This window comes from Pseudopipra pipra, chromosome 4, assembly GCF_036250125.1.
Source record: "Pseudopipra pipra isolate bDixPip1 chromosome 4, bDixPip1.hap1, whole genome shotgun sequence".
Taxonomy (NCBI): Eukaryota; Metazoa; Chordata; class Aves; order Passeriformes; family Pipridae; genus Pseudopipra; species Pseudopipra pipra.
The window spans coordinates 37,332,249-37,348,899 of NC_087552.1; the positions used below are offsets into that span (position 1 = coordinate 37,332,249).

General features: G+C 37.9%; 1 protein-coding gene across 4 annotated transcripts in view; it reads left to right on the forward strand.

Moving 5' to 3' along the window:
- Nucleotides 1-16,651, forward strand: part of CLCN3 (chloride voltage-gated channel 3) — a 71,388-nt gene that overhangs the window by 19,064 nt on the left and 35,673 nt on the right. The window contains exon 1 of one of the 4 annotated variants that reach the window (XM_064652456.1): nucleotides 10,810-11,007. The exons of 2 other annotated variants lie outside the window; for them this stretch is intronic. In XM_064652456.1, the coding sequence (XP_064508526.1) occupies nucleotides 10,926-11,007 (82 nt within the window). In that variant the 5' untranslated portion in view covers nucleotides 10,810-10,925. Of the gene's footprint in view, nucleotides 1-10,809; nucleotides 11,008-16,651 lie in introns of those variants that run through there. One more of the 4 variants, XM_064652458.1, reaches the window with a different exon arrangement.

Consider the following 16,651-nt stretch of genomic DNA (forward strand, 5'->3'; position numbering starts at 1 on the left):
CTGAGAGGTCTCCATAATTTTACTCAGAAATGAGGGGTGTTTCTTTGATAAGACAGGACTGCATCAGTTTTCACTATTTTTTATTTAAGTGTAGGGCAAGCTCAGGAGGTGAATTTTTTTACTGTTACTGAAATCAGATGACTGAACCTTATTTGCAGTAAAAATGGTTTGCAAACAAATGATCTCACTGGTGTTTACATTTCAAGGTACTTTGATCTGTGTGTGGGAATGTGAGTCCTGAATGAGCTTGCATTCTTTTCAATAGCTATAGAGATTCCTGCTTCATTTGAATGAGCTTAATTGCTTATATTGTGAGTTCAGCGTGGAGACAGTTTACAATTTGGCATATGGTGTTAACATAAAATTGGCAATACTTAACCTTAGTATGACAACCTGTAAACTGGTAATTCAAAAGCTGCTGCTACAGCCGTTACTATCTCCTTGCAGGGAGCAGCAGTGCCGCTGGAAAAAAAGAATATGCCAACAGGTCATAGTGTAAAACACTACAGCTCTCCCGAACTGTCCTCACCCATGAGTTGGAGTCCTTTGCCTAAAGAGAGAGACCCAATCAATCAATTTTTGGTGCTTTAAATGCCGACATTAAAAATATGATAGAGTAAACTAATATTATGGCATTATTTGAGGAACAGAATGCGATTTTCAGCAAGAACAGGTGGTTCTATATAATCAAGAAGTTCGTACCACATGAGAGATTAATTTTTCAAGCAAGGCCTTGTTATCTTTTCCATCAACACGTTCATGGAGTTGCACATGTATGCTTGTTTCTATTTAGCTATTGCCCTTTATAAAGAAAACAAAGAATAGAAAGAAAATAATTTAAAAAGTTACTTCCTGCATAAAACCCCCTTGAGTTCCTGTTATATTCTTTATGTGTGGAAATTGCACTAACAGATTCTTCCTGTTGTCCACAGCTGATATGAAAAAGGGTCTTCAAAGTCGTTTTGCACCATTGTCATTGGTTTTATTTTCCATCCATGTGGTATAAAACTGACTGAACAGTCATTATGACAGTTTGACGTACCTCTTTCCCAAGTTAGATAAAACTTATTTTCCAAGTTAGCAGTGTTTGCAGTAAAGAGCTCCTTAAATAAGGAATATATTCATCCTCAATGATGCTGTACAAATTGATGCATAAGATAACATAACTTGCTCTGATCACAAGGACAAACATGAGGTGCAGCTAGCTCATAGAGTAGTTAAATTGTCAGTAACTGGTTATAATTTACTTTTTTCTAGTGGATTGTAGTTAGGCTGCAGACATTTTGCCTGTAATCCATATTACTGATGCAGCTGAACACAGGATATCTGACAGTATCAAACAATGATTTCTTTTACTTTTTTTATTAGTAATGCATGAGGTTGATTCTGTCCATCTATCTGGAACAGAAGTTGTTATACATCAGGTTTGCATGGGCTAATTAACTGGGCTAATTAACAAAGTACTTCTTCAAGGATTTCAAAATTTCTGTCAAAAACAATCCCAAAATCAAGTGGAAGATTAATAGGTTAAGGAGAAAAAATGTTTTATCTTAGTTATTTGATGTCATTTTCAAATGAGTGAGTTGCAGGGAGTATCTGTTTATCACGTTAGTGATTTCCTGAACTCTACTGTTTGGGTTTGTAAGTTCACTTGATACTGTTTTTGTTGAACAGCCTGTAATGATGTTGCAGTGTTAGACTGGGCCTTCACATTGTAAATGGATTGGTGTGGCATTAAGCTTTTTGAGGGATGAAAATTATGGCAATATGTACGTAGAGTTTTAGTAACCAATTAGTTTCTTGTTCTCTTAAATGTTTGAAAATAAATACTTATTGTTTCAATTTGTTTATAGAATATGAGAATTTTGTTGCTTTTAGAAGTCAGCCCTGCCAACAGTCCTTGAGTGGTCTCACTAGTCTTTCCTGTCAAAGTTTTATTTACAAAATTAAGTTTCCTCATCTTCTGAAGCACACAAACCTGATATTCTGGAAGAATATGAATCATAGTACTAATAATCCGTTCTTTCTGCCTTTCTGATATTGTATAATCTTGTTGGTTTTCTTCTGCAGCTCTCCTGAAGTACTTAAAGCACACTGGCTTTGTCAACAGATATTGCCAAGGAAGTTGTTACTGGTGTAGTGTTATTATAAGTTTGTCCTTCTCCTAGACAAACCATATGAATAGCGTAAAATGAAGGAATGAAAACAGAGGAAGTGTGATGGCATATATGTAGAAAGAAGAGTCTGAAGTGTAAAATAAAATAATTTAGTATAATGTGTGCATGCAGTCTTTAGGTACTAAATAGAAAATTTTTTGCTACAGCTTTAATAATATTTCACATATTCATTTTAGCTTTGATTTTTTTTCTCTCATGTCAGCCAAAAAAGGCAGATAGGATTTTATCCAAACTGATATCAGGCTGTACTCTTGTTTTCTACCTTTGAGAACATTCTTGCTTACCAGCATTTTAAAGTGAAAGCTTTTCATCTGCTTGGATGAAACAGAAATGTTATTCTGAAAGAGGATATCATGATGTCCCTGAAACATAAGAACAGCTGTACTGGGTCAAACCACAAATCTGCCTAGCTCAGCATCCTGTCTCTGACAGGAGTCAAAAGTCAGTGCTTAAGGAAGAGTAAGAACAGGGTAAGTGATAAGCACCTGAGTACTTGTACACAAGTTTTTGTGTAGGTGAGGGCCTCTGTCATCTGAGTGATGACTTTTAATTTTAGTCTTTATCAATGAATTTTTCTTCAACTGACTTTTTCTCACTAAAGCAATTCTGTACCACTCCTTGGCAAGCTCTGATAGCTTAGCTACATTTTACGTGAATCTCACCACCTTCTTTCCTTTATTTTGAACCTATATCCAGGTAATAAATACTGCTGAGAGCAGGTATAACTGCTTGACTAGCTTAACAGTGGCACATGCATTAGCATGGTTTGACACATGGACTCCCTTGTCACTCACCCCACCTTTGTATGGCATAAATGCTTAAGCTCTTTTTTGTTTTTATTTTCATTTACAGTAGCAGTTGTAAAAGTCTTTCTGCTAATACAAAAAGTTTTAGGGGGTATTATTTGCTTATTGAAGTGAAACTGCTGTTGATAGAAAAAGGTTTGATATGAAACTAGGACAGGGTGACCTGAAACTAGGATGACTTGATTGCTGTGCCAAATACACATACCCTGAAAAGGCCTATCATGTGGTGGCCATCCACATGTAGAAACTAACAAGGATTAACAAAGGTGCTGTCACTGTTGTTAGAACAGATGGTGAAAATTTTATTTCCATTGCTACTTATTTTTTCCTCTCCTCAGTTACCTCTTTTTCAGGTTAAGGTCTTGTTTGCTTGGTTGGACCTTGCAACTGTCCCATACTTTGGATCCTCTTCACTGCCCCTTTCTGAACCCTTTCTGTAACTTGAGGGGTCAGAACTTCACACAGCATTTGGAGAATGAGCATGTCATGGCAATGTAATAACAAATTTATTCTGACCGCTACTAAGTACTGAGTTCATAGTATTCAAATATAGCTGGCATAGTATAGTATTATGTATTAACAACATAAAGAATTACTGTTGGCACTATGTTCACACAGCTTACATATTTATGGAGAAGATGTAAAATTCTTGAAGATAGAAAGTAACCTTAACATATATATATGGCTGTCATGGTTTAGGAATGCTAATTCCCAGTTTGGTTCTCCCACTGGGTCTTTCCAAACCACACTGCTGCTGGCTCACTGCACCTCCTCATCTTCAGAGCCCCCTGCTGTGGGCAGACCAAGAGGAGAATTGGCAAAAGGCAAAGATCATCTTGGGTTGAGATAAGAACAATTTACTGGAAACAGCAATGAGATAACAGTATTAATAGCAAAAGCAGTGTGCCCTGACAGCCAGGAGGGCTAACTGCATCCTGGGGGGCATCAGGCAAAGCATTGCCAGCCCCTCGAGGGAAGGGATTGACCTGCACTGGTGCAGCGTCACCTTGAATATTGTGACAGTTTTGGTCGCCACGATATAAGAACAATATTAAGCTATTGGAGAGTGTCCAAAGGAGGGCAACGAACATGGTGAAGGGTCTTGAGGAGGAACCGTATGAGGAGCTGCTGAAGTCACTTGGTCTGTTCAGCCTGGAGAAGAGGAGACTGAGGGGAGACTTCATTGCAGTCTACAACTTCCTCATGAGGGGAAGAGGAGGGGCAGACACTGATCTCTTCTCTGTGGTGACCAGTGACAGAACCTGAGGGAATGGCCTTGAGGGGGAGGTTTAGGTTGAATATTAGAAAGAGGTTCTTTACCCAGAGGGTGGTTGGGTGCTGGAACAGGCTCCCCAGGGAAGTGGTCACAGCACCAAGCCTGACAGAGCTCAAGAAGCATTTTGACAATACTGTCAGGCACATGGTGTGACTCTTGGGATGGTCCTTTGCAGGGCCAGGAGCTGGACTTGATTCTTGTGGGTTCCTTCCAACTCAGCATATTCTGTGACTCTGTGAAAAGTATACAAAAAGACAGTGATTCCCCTGCAAAACTGCTCACTGCAGAGCCCAGCCTGACTCTACTGCAGCCATATTTTCCCAACTGGAAAGGAACACCCTTCTTCTCAGAAGCTAGAGAGACAGAGAGAGTCCTTTTTCCCTGCCCCTGGCAATGATGTAAGGTGGTATTGAATAACATAATGTCTTACCGTGCCCCCTCCTGCTGCTCTGGGCCGGAACCAGGACAATGACATATCTAGGGAGGAACACATGTTGATGCTATGATTTTATCCCCTGAACAGCAAGTTGGACACAGGTGCCAACAGTAAACAACTCTAAAACAGAATAAGGGCAATTGAGCAGATAAGACCTATTTCCTTATATGCATTTACATATGAGGAAAAACAGAACAATTTCAGCAGCAAAATTTTGGCTAGTCTGAGAAAAGGGAGAAGTGAACTTCAGAGAAGGATGCCAAATCTTCCTGTTGATGCATTATAACTACAGTTTTAGCAGATTGGAGTGTAAGGAAGAAACACGTATGTAAAGGTGAAAATGTACCAGGGCCTTTTTTCTTAGTAAAAGCCTACCCTGTAAAGAAAAAGATCAGAAAAAAATGATAGAAAGTACTTAAGAGGCTTTTAAAGAATAAGAGAAAGCAACTCTTTGCAGAAAATAACTTGCTTTTTTTCTGAATCCTCCTTGCATGATTAATAGTAGAAGTAGATATTTTTATTGTCAATGTAAAACTGACAAAAAGAAAAGAAAGAAAACAAAAACTAACACCCACCTTTTACAGCTTGTAGCTATATATAGTCTGTTATGTCAACCATTTTCTTCTAAAGTCTTTGGGTTACAAGTCAAGAAGTGTGATGAACAGGCCCAGAAAGAAGTGAAAAGAAAACTCAGAGAGTAATCTTGCTTTCGCTATTTTGGGCCAAGATGTCACGGTAGTCTTTAGGGACCAATCTGTTTTTTTTTTTCCAATTTATTTTTGGTTTTAGGTGTTAACATTGCATAATGATTTTATTATTTCCCCTTTTTTAAGTCTATTTCTTTCTTCTCCTGCCTTAAAGTTTTGCATAGCAACGGGGAACCTTTACTCCTGTTTCACTGATTCGAAGTGAAGGTTCTGGCTTGCTCTGAGGAGAGGTCAGTCTCAGAACTGATTACACAACATGCTTGCAGCTATATGACCTGTTCTACTGCATTCTGTTTGCTTCCATTGCTATCTCCTGTGTCTGGACAGTGAATAAAAGCACCATTGGAAGTTATACAAAACTGTAGGAGTGTAATTCAAGAACCTGTGGTTGGCCAGTGAAAAAGCGAGCTTATTAGGCAAGAATCTAGAAGAAAGTGTTCTCTGGTGGGTGAAATGATTGTGAGCAAAATTAAGTAGCTAATTTGTGGGAAACAAGCAATTGTGAAAAAAAGAAACTATGATTAAGAAATGGGTTTTTTGTATAATAAAAGGCAAATAGAAAAACGTTTTACTGTGTATTACTGTTATGTACTTCTCTGTTTTTTTTCTGACATCTGTGTTGTTTAAACCTCTTCTGCCTTCAACTACTCAACAGCATATGCTATAAGTTTTTCTTCCACTTTTACAGTATATTTGGTCTAAAATTTTTCTTGTTGTCTATCTGCCTCATCGAGGCTTTTGATGAGGTGGCAGTGGAAACAGGTTAATGGAGTCTTCTGTATATAGCCTGATACATTGATCAAGCACAGAGTTCTAATGAAGGAATGAAGTTTGGGCCTCTGTAATTTACAAAGACTTTAAAAATAATTTATCTTTGATTTTTACAGTGTATTAATTTGAAGCTATCCATAACTGTCCTTTTTTTCTCTCTTCCTCCCCCCTCCACTTCCAATTTTTCTGCAATTGTATCTTTGTTATTTTATCCTGGACCACGTCTGGGTGCCAGAACTGAAAGAAAGGTGCTTGTCCTTTTATCATCTTTCATGTTCCTACTGCTGGCTCTATGTGACCTGTATGAGAAAGCTGTATGATTTTATGCACAGTGAACAAAGTCAGGCTGAAGGAGCTGCAAGGTCAGAAAACTGAGACAAATTAAGAGAAGTCAGGCAAGTAAAGGGATTAGACCTGGGCCTAATTTGGCTGCATGGTTTGAGAAGAGGTTAAATGAAAGAAGGAATTGGGATAAAAGGCAGGAGACTAAAGCTGGAAGGAACAGGAATGGGACACAGTAGGTTTTGAGATATTTTATGTATACTTTGGGCACCCTGTTGTAAATGGATGCTTTCTTGCCTAACCTTCAGCTGAAGGCGCATACGAGATAAATTCTTTTCAGAATGGTTGGAGTCACTGCTTTGGTGAGCGCTTTGTTATGTAATATTTTCCAAGAGAACATTATATTCTAGCTCTGCCGAAGAAGCTTTAGTTTTGAATAATAATAGGAAAGAAAATGACAGTCAAGAGTCATCAAAATCTTTTGCATCAGTCACATTAACATTTGTAATTATCAGTCACGTTTTTGGCATCTCTTGTTACACTAATTAAATCATTCAGCCTACATTTGGAATTTCATAAAAGACACAATTTTAATTTTCACTATCTGGTGCAATAAAGTTATGTAGTCTGTCACCAAAATAAATCAAGTAATTGGGAGAATTGAGAGCATACGTTTGTTGTATACATAACAAGGTGCTTGGCTGTCCTTTTTAAACCTAGCTTACTTTTTAATATGAAATGGTGGGATAGTGCTTCAGTACTAAGGTCCTCCCTCCAGCCTTAGGTAAGCAGGCTCTCATAACTCTGTGATACTCCCCTTCTTTTCACTGGCCTTGTTTTGTCACCTTGAAACACCTTTCCCTGGGTGTATCTGATTTGTCTAACCTCTGACTTCTTCTTATATTGCCAGATAGTTTATCTTGAATATGTGTCTTCTCTTTCCCTAAACCGGAAAAGTTAAGATGTGGAAAGGGGATTAAAGTGTCTTTCCTCATTCTTAGTGTGCTTTAAGGGTGTGTCACCTGTATACATTCTGGTATTTTCAGAAAAATGGACCTAAAGTCCTTTTCTAAAAAGACAGATGCATCTAAGTGATGGTTAACAACAGCATGTGCCTGGTGAGAACAATGCGAGCACTCAGATGTGTGAAGTTATTTGGGCAGGGAGGATTTCTGGGATAGAGGCCTTAGCCTATAATTACTGTGATGCAATATGGAAAGAAAGCTGCTGTACAAACCCGCTGTTTACCTGTGAGCTGTTCTGTGTAGTAAATTGGCCATTGAAAGGTGCTCTCAACCATTCAAAGTAAAGACTATTGTAAAGCAAGGCTTTAGGCCTAACAACACGTTCATTATGTTATGTATTCCATAATACCCAAAATACTTACTTACCTAGAGACATAATTTCACTAACTAAAATTTTGGAATTTGCTAAACTTCTCAACAGAAATAACTGACATACTCTTTGGAATAAAAGTTGCCAGACAGTTCAAGTCAGGCACTTTTTCACACCAGTAGAAAAGAAGTAATTTGGAAAGATTAAATTGTATAAGCTTTTAGATATTAAAAAAAAAAAAAGAAAAAGACTGAGTTAACTAGGTCAGGTTAGTATGCATAGTATCTTTCTCTCTTGCTTAAAAAAACCAAAACAACACAAAAACCAAACCCTCTTTTCTTGGTATTGTAGGAAAGGGAATATATCCAGTGGTAGTGGGTATGAACAATGAGAACACAATCTGCTGGTAATTGAGAAAGCAAAATGATAGCTCTGTTTTTTAAAAGTAGACAAAGGACTGCATTTGGCAGCCAGTCTATAAGCAGTGACCTGGGAGGAGCTGTTGCAATTTAATATTACATGGACTCTTGAAATTTCATGTAGCAAATATGAAGTTGTATCTGGTTTACACTGCAGACTTCCTGTCATGACTTTCCCTTATATCCGAAGTTGATCACATGTGCTCTCCAACAAGTTACACCCTTTATCTTTTCCAGTGCAGACTGAATTTTAGTCTTGTGTAGAAATTTTGCATGTGTCTTAGTCCAGTGAACAAGTTTAGGTCAACAAGTGAGCCATTTCTTTGCTGTGACTGATATTTATTATCAGTTCTTAGACATTCCAGTCTTTCAATAACCACATCAAACTCTTAAACTAGAGGTCATCTTTCAGACTTTGTTAATACAAGTCCGTTATATTCTTTATTTCATATTCTGTCAAATATGAGGCTGAATTTATAATTGTCTTCTATAATCAACATATAATAAATGCACTAATAGTTCATTCTGTAATAATTCTTTCTTCAGGTTACAGAAATTGCTGTTGTATTTCTTCCTGCTGTGAATGACTTTTTATTTAAAGCCTTACAATAAGATTCCAGACTATTTCCAGGTGCTATTGAGTTAAAGAGTTGAGAATGCATTTCTGTTGTACTTCTCCTTAAATAAGGGATATGGGTAATATAAAGTTCAGAGGTGCCTAGGTTTGTTTCTTCACAGGCAAAACCAAATGGTGATAATGCATGATAGCTCTGAAAGTCACACCACTTTCAGATATGCACGATCTTAAAGATTCTGTTTTATTGAAAAGGTTATAGAAGGCCACTCTTCAGAAGGCATTTGCGTGCATGGATGATAGCAAATGGAACCATCTGTTCATGAGACACCACCAGTATTTTAGAATTGATCTGTGGCTTAAGGGTTCCCTTTGTCTTGGAGATGAGATAGTCTTTAAAGTTTTGAAATATATTTTGCTATATGTTCATTCTTTTCTCTTTTCTCAGTTGTTTTTCCATCTGTAGAGATACCAGCATCTTCTCAATGTTTGTAGTGGAGCTGTATTTTTAATATTTAGTATATTTACAGGTCTGAAATATGAAATAAATTTAACATTTCTTTACGTTGTACTCTGTGCTCAGAAAGACCATTTACTGTACACAGCTTGTAACATTGGCTTATAAAAGAAATAACTTCCGTAAGAACACCCTTTGAAAATTATTTAAGAAACTAATGCATTTGAAAACTAAAATAGTTGTCTATCACACTTATAGAGATGCAAAGGAATACCTAATAAAATTAATTCCTTGTTTGCTGTACGAGTGAAACTGAAGCAAGGCCTTGGTGCTGCAGGCATGCAATATTTTCAACTTTGCTACGTGCTATAGAGGAAGAAAAGGAAAAATAATATGCACATCTTCCGTATGTATTTTGTTACAACTGGACCAACTATGGAAATCTCACGTAAAATAGTTTTCTTATCATATTTTCTTATCAGCAGTTGAAAGGTAGGACTAGTACAAGATCATACATTAAATGTAAAATTATATATGGATTCAATATGTAGTAATGCCTGTTTCGAATGGAAGCAATTATGTAGTCAGTTTAAGATTTCCTGTCTTTAAATACTGGCTGTTTGAAGTGCTTTGGTTTTGCCAAAGCTGTAACAGCCACTGCTTGATGATGCATCACATGAATGCCTTGGTTAGCATTCATGTGGGTTGTTGCCTGTTTTGAGTCTGTGACTTTTAAGGGAGGTAGAGCATTTTGTCAATGTGTAGAGTAATGCCAGCTTAAGTGTGGACTTGTGTTTATTACGTCGGCTTCCACCCCCACCCCAGCTTTTTAGTGTGAATATAGATGTTACACAGTTGTAATACCAGCATAATCATCACAAAAAATAATAAATTGGAGCACCAGACCATTTTGGTTAGATATGTAATTAAATTATTGTTTTAATGTTTTTGATTACATGTGTTCAAATCCGTCAGCCACTGCTGTAGGATTGAAAGTTCTACGTGAATGGGGGGATGTTGGTGAAAGTGAGGTGAGCTAACCCTGTGGAGCAGAGGGGTTGGCTTTTGGTAGGTTAGGTTGCTCTTCCTCGGTGGTAATAGTTTTGATGTTTGAAATGAGTAAATAAAATGCCTGGGAGACAGGCGTTCCCCCCGCCATTAGCAATACATGAATCTTGCCTTCCAGGTAAAATGCAGCTATAGATGTTTAACAAGCCTCTGCAGGCGTGGCCCCAGAAGGTGCCCGAAATAAGGGCAGCTCTCTTTTGTGGCAGGTTTGCCTTCTGAGCTGAGCGGGAACCCCACCGTGCACCTGTTGATGAGGTGGCGGGTTCACCTGTGCGAGCGCCCTTTTGTCTGGGTCGGGGCTGGGACCTCGCGCCCCCGGCGGGGGCCTCTCCCACGAGTTCCAAACGGGCGCTTTCCCCCCTCTTCTTGACAGGCGTTCGGGGCGAGGCACCCCTTTCCCGTGCGGCCGGAGCCCGCCCCCGCTGGCGGGGCGGGAGCGCAGGTGGCGCTGGCGGGGCCGCGGCCGCCCCGCGCTGACATCAGCGAGCGCTGCAGAGCCACGGCGGCGGCGCAGGCCGGGCCCGCGCCAACATGGCAGCGGCCCCCGCGGCCGCCCTGGCGTGAGCGATGCCGCGGCCCTCCTGAGCCGGCAGGCGGGCCCCGCGTTCGTCACGTCCATGGATGTCTCTTCCGATCCCTATCTGCCCTACGATGGAGGGGGAGGAGACGGCATTCCGCTCCGGGAGTTGCATAAACGAGGTACGCCGGGTTGCCGTTTGGGTTACTTGTTTGCATATCTACGTGCGGGACTGCTGCTCGGGAGTGAAGCAGCGGCGTAAAGGCTTGTTAATTACCGCGCTGCTTTGTTTCGCCAGCCCGAAGCCTTTTGTCGGAGGAGAATTCAGTTCTGGCTGGTTCCTGTGCTGTCAGGGATTGTTTTCTCTGCGGGCAAATCAGTCCTGCTTCACATCTCATCGCCGTGTGACTCCATCTTCGATGTGTGGCAGGCTTGCCTTTCGCTCTCTCTCGTTTTGTTTTTGTTTGTTCTTTTTTTTTTTAATCAATAAAACCATCTCGTGCACCAAAAAAAAAAAAAAAAAAAGAAAAGAAAAGAAAAAAACAAACAAAACCAAAACCAAGCCTACAACAACAACAACAAAAAAAACCGTCCCAAAACTGTGTTTGTCACTAACTGTGGCCAAATTAGCAAGTTCTTAAATAGGCTATTTTCATATCATGCTTTTCACTAACTTGAATGGGAACAGTGTTTGTCTGGCTTTGAAGTTTCTGTACGTGCTTTTAGACTTGACTCTTTGTTGCCGGCTTTGATACGTGAAGGGAAAGCTCTGCAATGGTAATGTGTCAGCTCAGCAAATATTGATTAGCTCTTAAGGAACTGGTACTTTGCACTAGGTTCTTTGCACTGTTGCTTACAAGGAAGCAGATTTAGAAAGAAAACAGTGTTACCAGTGTTCACAGGAGGTTTGGGGTGGGGGGAATACTCTTTTGAGCTTGCATTTTGTTTTTTACTACTAACTTAAAGGAGAATGCATTCTATAAAGATTTGGTTTTGTACTGAGAGAAGTTGTAGTAGGAATAAAAGTTATGCCTTCAAATTCTGAGAATACGTTTTTTGTTGGCTGGATTTAATGGTTACAATGTGCTGTTTAAAACAGTGAATGTGGTGAATTCTTACTTCTGTTAGAATTGGCCAATCTAAAATTAGAAAGTTATCAACATTTATAGCTGTTAGTGAAGGTATTAGAGAGGATGTAGGCTGAGAATAAAGATAGGATTTACATAAAATTATTTTTTCTCCATGTTACCTTATTATTTCACCTGTCCTTGCAAAGTCTTATTTCTATAAATAAATTAATTCACAATTTATGTTCTTTTAAAATTTTATATGTTTTTTAGTAGTTTACATAGAAGCTTATTTGTTGTCTTTTTACAATTCTTATAATGTATTTCAGGATTCCTTAAAAAAATCAAGAAGTTCCAATACAGTTTATTTTAGACAAGCAATTTTTATGCTGCCCAGATCATTATTATATAGCAAGTGCTGGGTAGTTCTCTAAGTCAGATTTTAGAGGGTGCTGTTTTCTTAGAACATTTGCAAATGTAAAGTGGGGGTCTTATCGATGTTGTGTATAAATACCTGAAGGGAAGGCACAAAGAAGGCAGAGACAGGCACTTCTCCGTGTTGTCCAGTGACAGAACCAGAGGCAATGGCACAGACTGAACATGGGAGGTGCCCTCTGAACATCAGGAAACAGTTTTTTTCGGCGAGGTTGACTGAGCACTGTAACAGGTTGACCAGAGAGGTTGTGAAGTCTTCCTCAGAGATAGTATAAAGCCCTGTGGACATGGTCCTGGGAAAGCAGCCGTAGGTGGCCCTGCTTTAGCAGTGGCCTTGGACAAGACGAGCTCCGGAGATCCCTTCCAACCTCAATTCCATTCTGTGAGTTTAGATTTGTAGATAGATTTAAATATGAAAACTGAAAAACAGCCCTAACATGTTACAGTTAGACATTGAAATGTGATCAGGTGTATATTCCTGGAAATTAACAGGTTTTAGTTGATTTTTAAAATGGTGCCTGGCACACTGGAGTATTGCTGTTAAACATAAAGTTTACAAATACCGTAATGAAAACAGTGGAAGGTTCAATTAGGTGGTTCCACTGTGGTGACACTGCTGGAAGCCAACAAGACAGTTCCCAGTTGTGACTTGTCATTTTTGCAGTTTTACTGAATTCCATTAGGGCTTGTACTTCCCGTATTTTAATACTATATTTCAAAACAAGTGTTACTGATGCTTCTCAGGCTTGCTATAGTGAGTTTAGATTAAAAAAAAACACAAACCAACCAAACAACAACAAAACTCAAACAGTGTTCCCATAATCTCTTGCAGATCTGAATTTGTCAAGTGCATATGTCTCATAAAAATACTGATTTCCAGACCAGTTTGTTCCATAAATTTAATCAAAATTTTGTGGGCATTTCCTGCTGATTTACAATACCACAAAAATCTATTATTGTGATTTAGCTATCAAAGTAAGGCTTAAAATGCTAGCAGACAAAACCAGAAATGGAAAGTAAATTCTTGACATTATTTTATGTGTCTGAAAAAGGATGCTACCAAGAATTTTTTTCCTCTCATGGAGATTTCAGAGCATTGTAATAACAAGCTCAGAGAACATGAATAAAAGGATTCTGAAAAAAAACAACTTAACTGTTAAAGCCTGTGGAATTCTTTCCCTTATTCACATGCTGACAACTCTTCTGTCCTGCAGAGTAATGTTCACATCGTGCAAAACTGCTTTGTAACATCAAAGCGTTTGTTGCACTAATTGACTGCAGTGGCTCACCCAAAGTAGCTGTACCTCAGCAATTATGAAATGACTGTTTAAATCATTAGGGGTCTTTGAGGTTTAATTAACGGCCTTTACTAATGTGCAGTGAGATGACATACAAAGTACATTATTATTAAAGGCTTGATCCATTGGCTTGTGTTAAGAAGATTTTTTTTCAGTGCAAATACACCGTGAAACATCAAACAGAAAGATATAAAAATACGCATTTATTAATTGTGTTTATCTTTTATGTTGATTACTCATTATCATCCCTTTTAAAAAAACCCCAGATATTACTGAATACTTCTTACCAGGAGTTCCTTTAACTTGTGCTGTCCTTAGACTTCTCTTTGTGTGATACTAAATGCATAATTCCAGACCTACTTATCCTTCCTGATAGAGTGAAATAAAACTTCAGGAACACAGTTCACTTCTACTCTTTTCTCTACTAACTAAAAGAGTTAAAACTACTGCTTCTGAGAAAGGGTGTAAAAGTTCTGATTTAGGATTGCATATATCCTAAGTAACTGATATGTACACTTTTGCATAAGAATTTTTCATATAATAAACCATATGTTGGAATATATGTTGTGTAAATAAATTACTTGTGTTGCCCTTGGATTTATTTTTGCATCATTTTTGCTAGATGGACCCTTTTGAAAGTTCCAAATTATCAGTATTTTGTTTGTCTTCCAGCCATTCATGTACAAGCTCACACTCTTTGACCTGCCCTCCCCCTGCCTTTTTTTTTATTCTTAAATAAGCATTTATTTTACCACTCTTAAAAAAATTCAAATCTGAGAAACAGTAGCACATGTATAGTGGCCAGGCTACCCAGTAGCAAAATTTGATCTTCAGCAAGCACAAGCTTTTTTAGCTCCCTTTTATTTTTTACATAGACATAAACACATCTCAGATTTAACATTTTGGAAGTCCTCAAGTAAAATTAATGAAATTTTATTCCACTAATAACCTGTGATTGAGTTAGCCTGGAGATGTGAAAATTATGTATATAGAGCATGCCAGATTTGCTGCTGACTTAGTTTTAGTAAACCTGATATTTTGAGAGGCAAAATAACTCACAACTATACTAATAACAGTAACATTGGGGAAACCTCTCAACCACTCACAGCCTCACCTCGTAAGCTGTGGGGCAGAGGCTATTTAATAATATCCCAGGAGGAGTTTGAGTCAGATGCATACTGAGCCAGTTCAGATCCTCTAAGTGATAAAAGTTGTACTTTTGTGGTTTAGGCTGCATTTCTCCTTAAGGGCCTGTTATATTTAAGAATTCATAGTTAATCAAAAACCATTAGAGACTGAAGTTACTAGCGTGACCTTTGAAGTATATGGCTGTGAAAATTGTGTACGCATGCTCAGAGCTAGAGTTTAACTCTGAAATTTTATTGCTAGCAGAGGAAGAGTAAAAAAATTAATTTTTAGACTAATTAACATGTTCATGACAGAAAATGTCAAGATTATTATCGATCTCTAACTTTGAGTACTTTGAGAAAAAGCAACACTTGGAGAAACTTGACATGCTTATGCCACTGAATTTCTGCTGTGCTTTGTTTAAGGTTCCTAGGATATAAAAGGGATAAGGATTTTCAGTTATGAGTTTAGCATATTTAACTTTGGTGATTAACATAAAGTACCGTAAGATATAACTACAGTTCACTGTAGGTAATTACAGTTTGTCTGTCTACATGTGCTATATGACTGGTAAGGTTCACTGTTTAGCATATGTTTCTCAATTTTGGAAATAATTTTTTTATGTACTTTTATCTGAGATATTAGAAACCTAATGAAGAGGCCAAGATTTTGCTCTCCCTGGGCCTGAATGGCATCTGATTAGGATAATCATATTAGCAGAATTGTTATTTTTGTTGCATTCTGTCTTTGCCCTCCAAAACAACATATAAGTAAGTTGTTCTTATGTACATGCAGCAGCAGCACTTAGAAATCTGATTATCTAAATTTTTGTTGTTCTGACTCTTATAGCCTTGGTCACTGTTAGATTGTAGATAACTTCCCTTTTGTAATGTTTGCTCTATCTAACTTTATATATTTTTATACCTTTTATTTTTCTCATCTCCTCCCTCACTGTTCATCTTAAATATAAGTTGTAAATTTAGTAGTGGGAGGCTCTCCATAACTCTTCACTTACATATCTGAAGTCCCTATTCCTTACATTCATAACTAAATATAGTCCATTCTGCCTTTAAGACTAGAAGAAAATAAATCTGTAACAATAAAATCTTTTTTTGTGTGTTGCATCATAGAATCAGAAATGTTTCTTCCACCTAAAGTAAAAAGCCAAAGTGGGGTTTTTTTTCCTCCACCCTTCCTGACAATTTGTGGTGGACACAAATCTTCAGAAGTCTTGGTTTAACTCAGCAGTGCTACTACTGAACTTTCATTTCACTCCTACTTTATTAAAGGTTATTTTTAAACCCAGATCTGTCTGGGGGCAGAAGAAATGGAAGGGACTGTCATGCAGTACTTTGGTAAAGCATTTTATTTCTTTTCCTTGTTCTTCAAAACTTGTTCTGAGTCTTCCTATTTCCCACATAGTGTTTTTTTCCAGGTAATTTTTTTTCCAGTTTGTGTATATATAGTTGTGTTGATTTTTTAATGCATTTTTATTGTAATGCAGAGATCAATTTGTTCTTGTAAGCCTTTGATACAGTTTAGAAGAGCTGACTGAAGAGACAGGCTGAAAATTCGTAGTTGCATAAAAAGGGGAACATATTACTTGATTGCAAAGACTTCAACATCATTAATCATCAACAGTAGCACATGATAGCACTCTGGCATCGTGTGCTGTGCTTCTGATTCTGAAAATTAAAAATTACTTGTAGTTAGGAAAAGAAAATAGTGCTTAATTACTCTTTCTGAGTGGTTACAGACAAATTTAAATAAACTGACTATTTTTTCTTGTCTTTTTAATTGAAAGCCTCATATTCTGAGGTCTGAATATGGAGACAGAAAGAAGCTGAGGCACTAACACATACATTGTGTATACAAATCTTCTTTGTTACAAGAGTGAG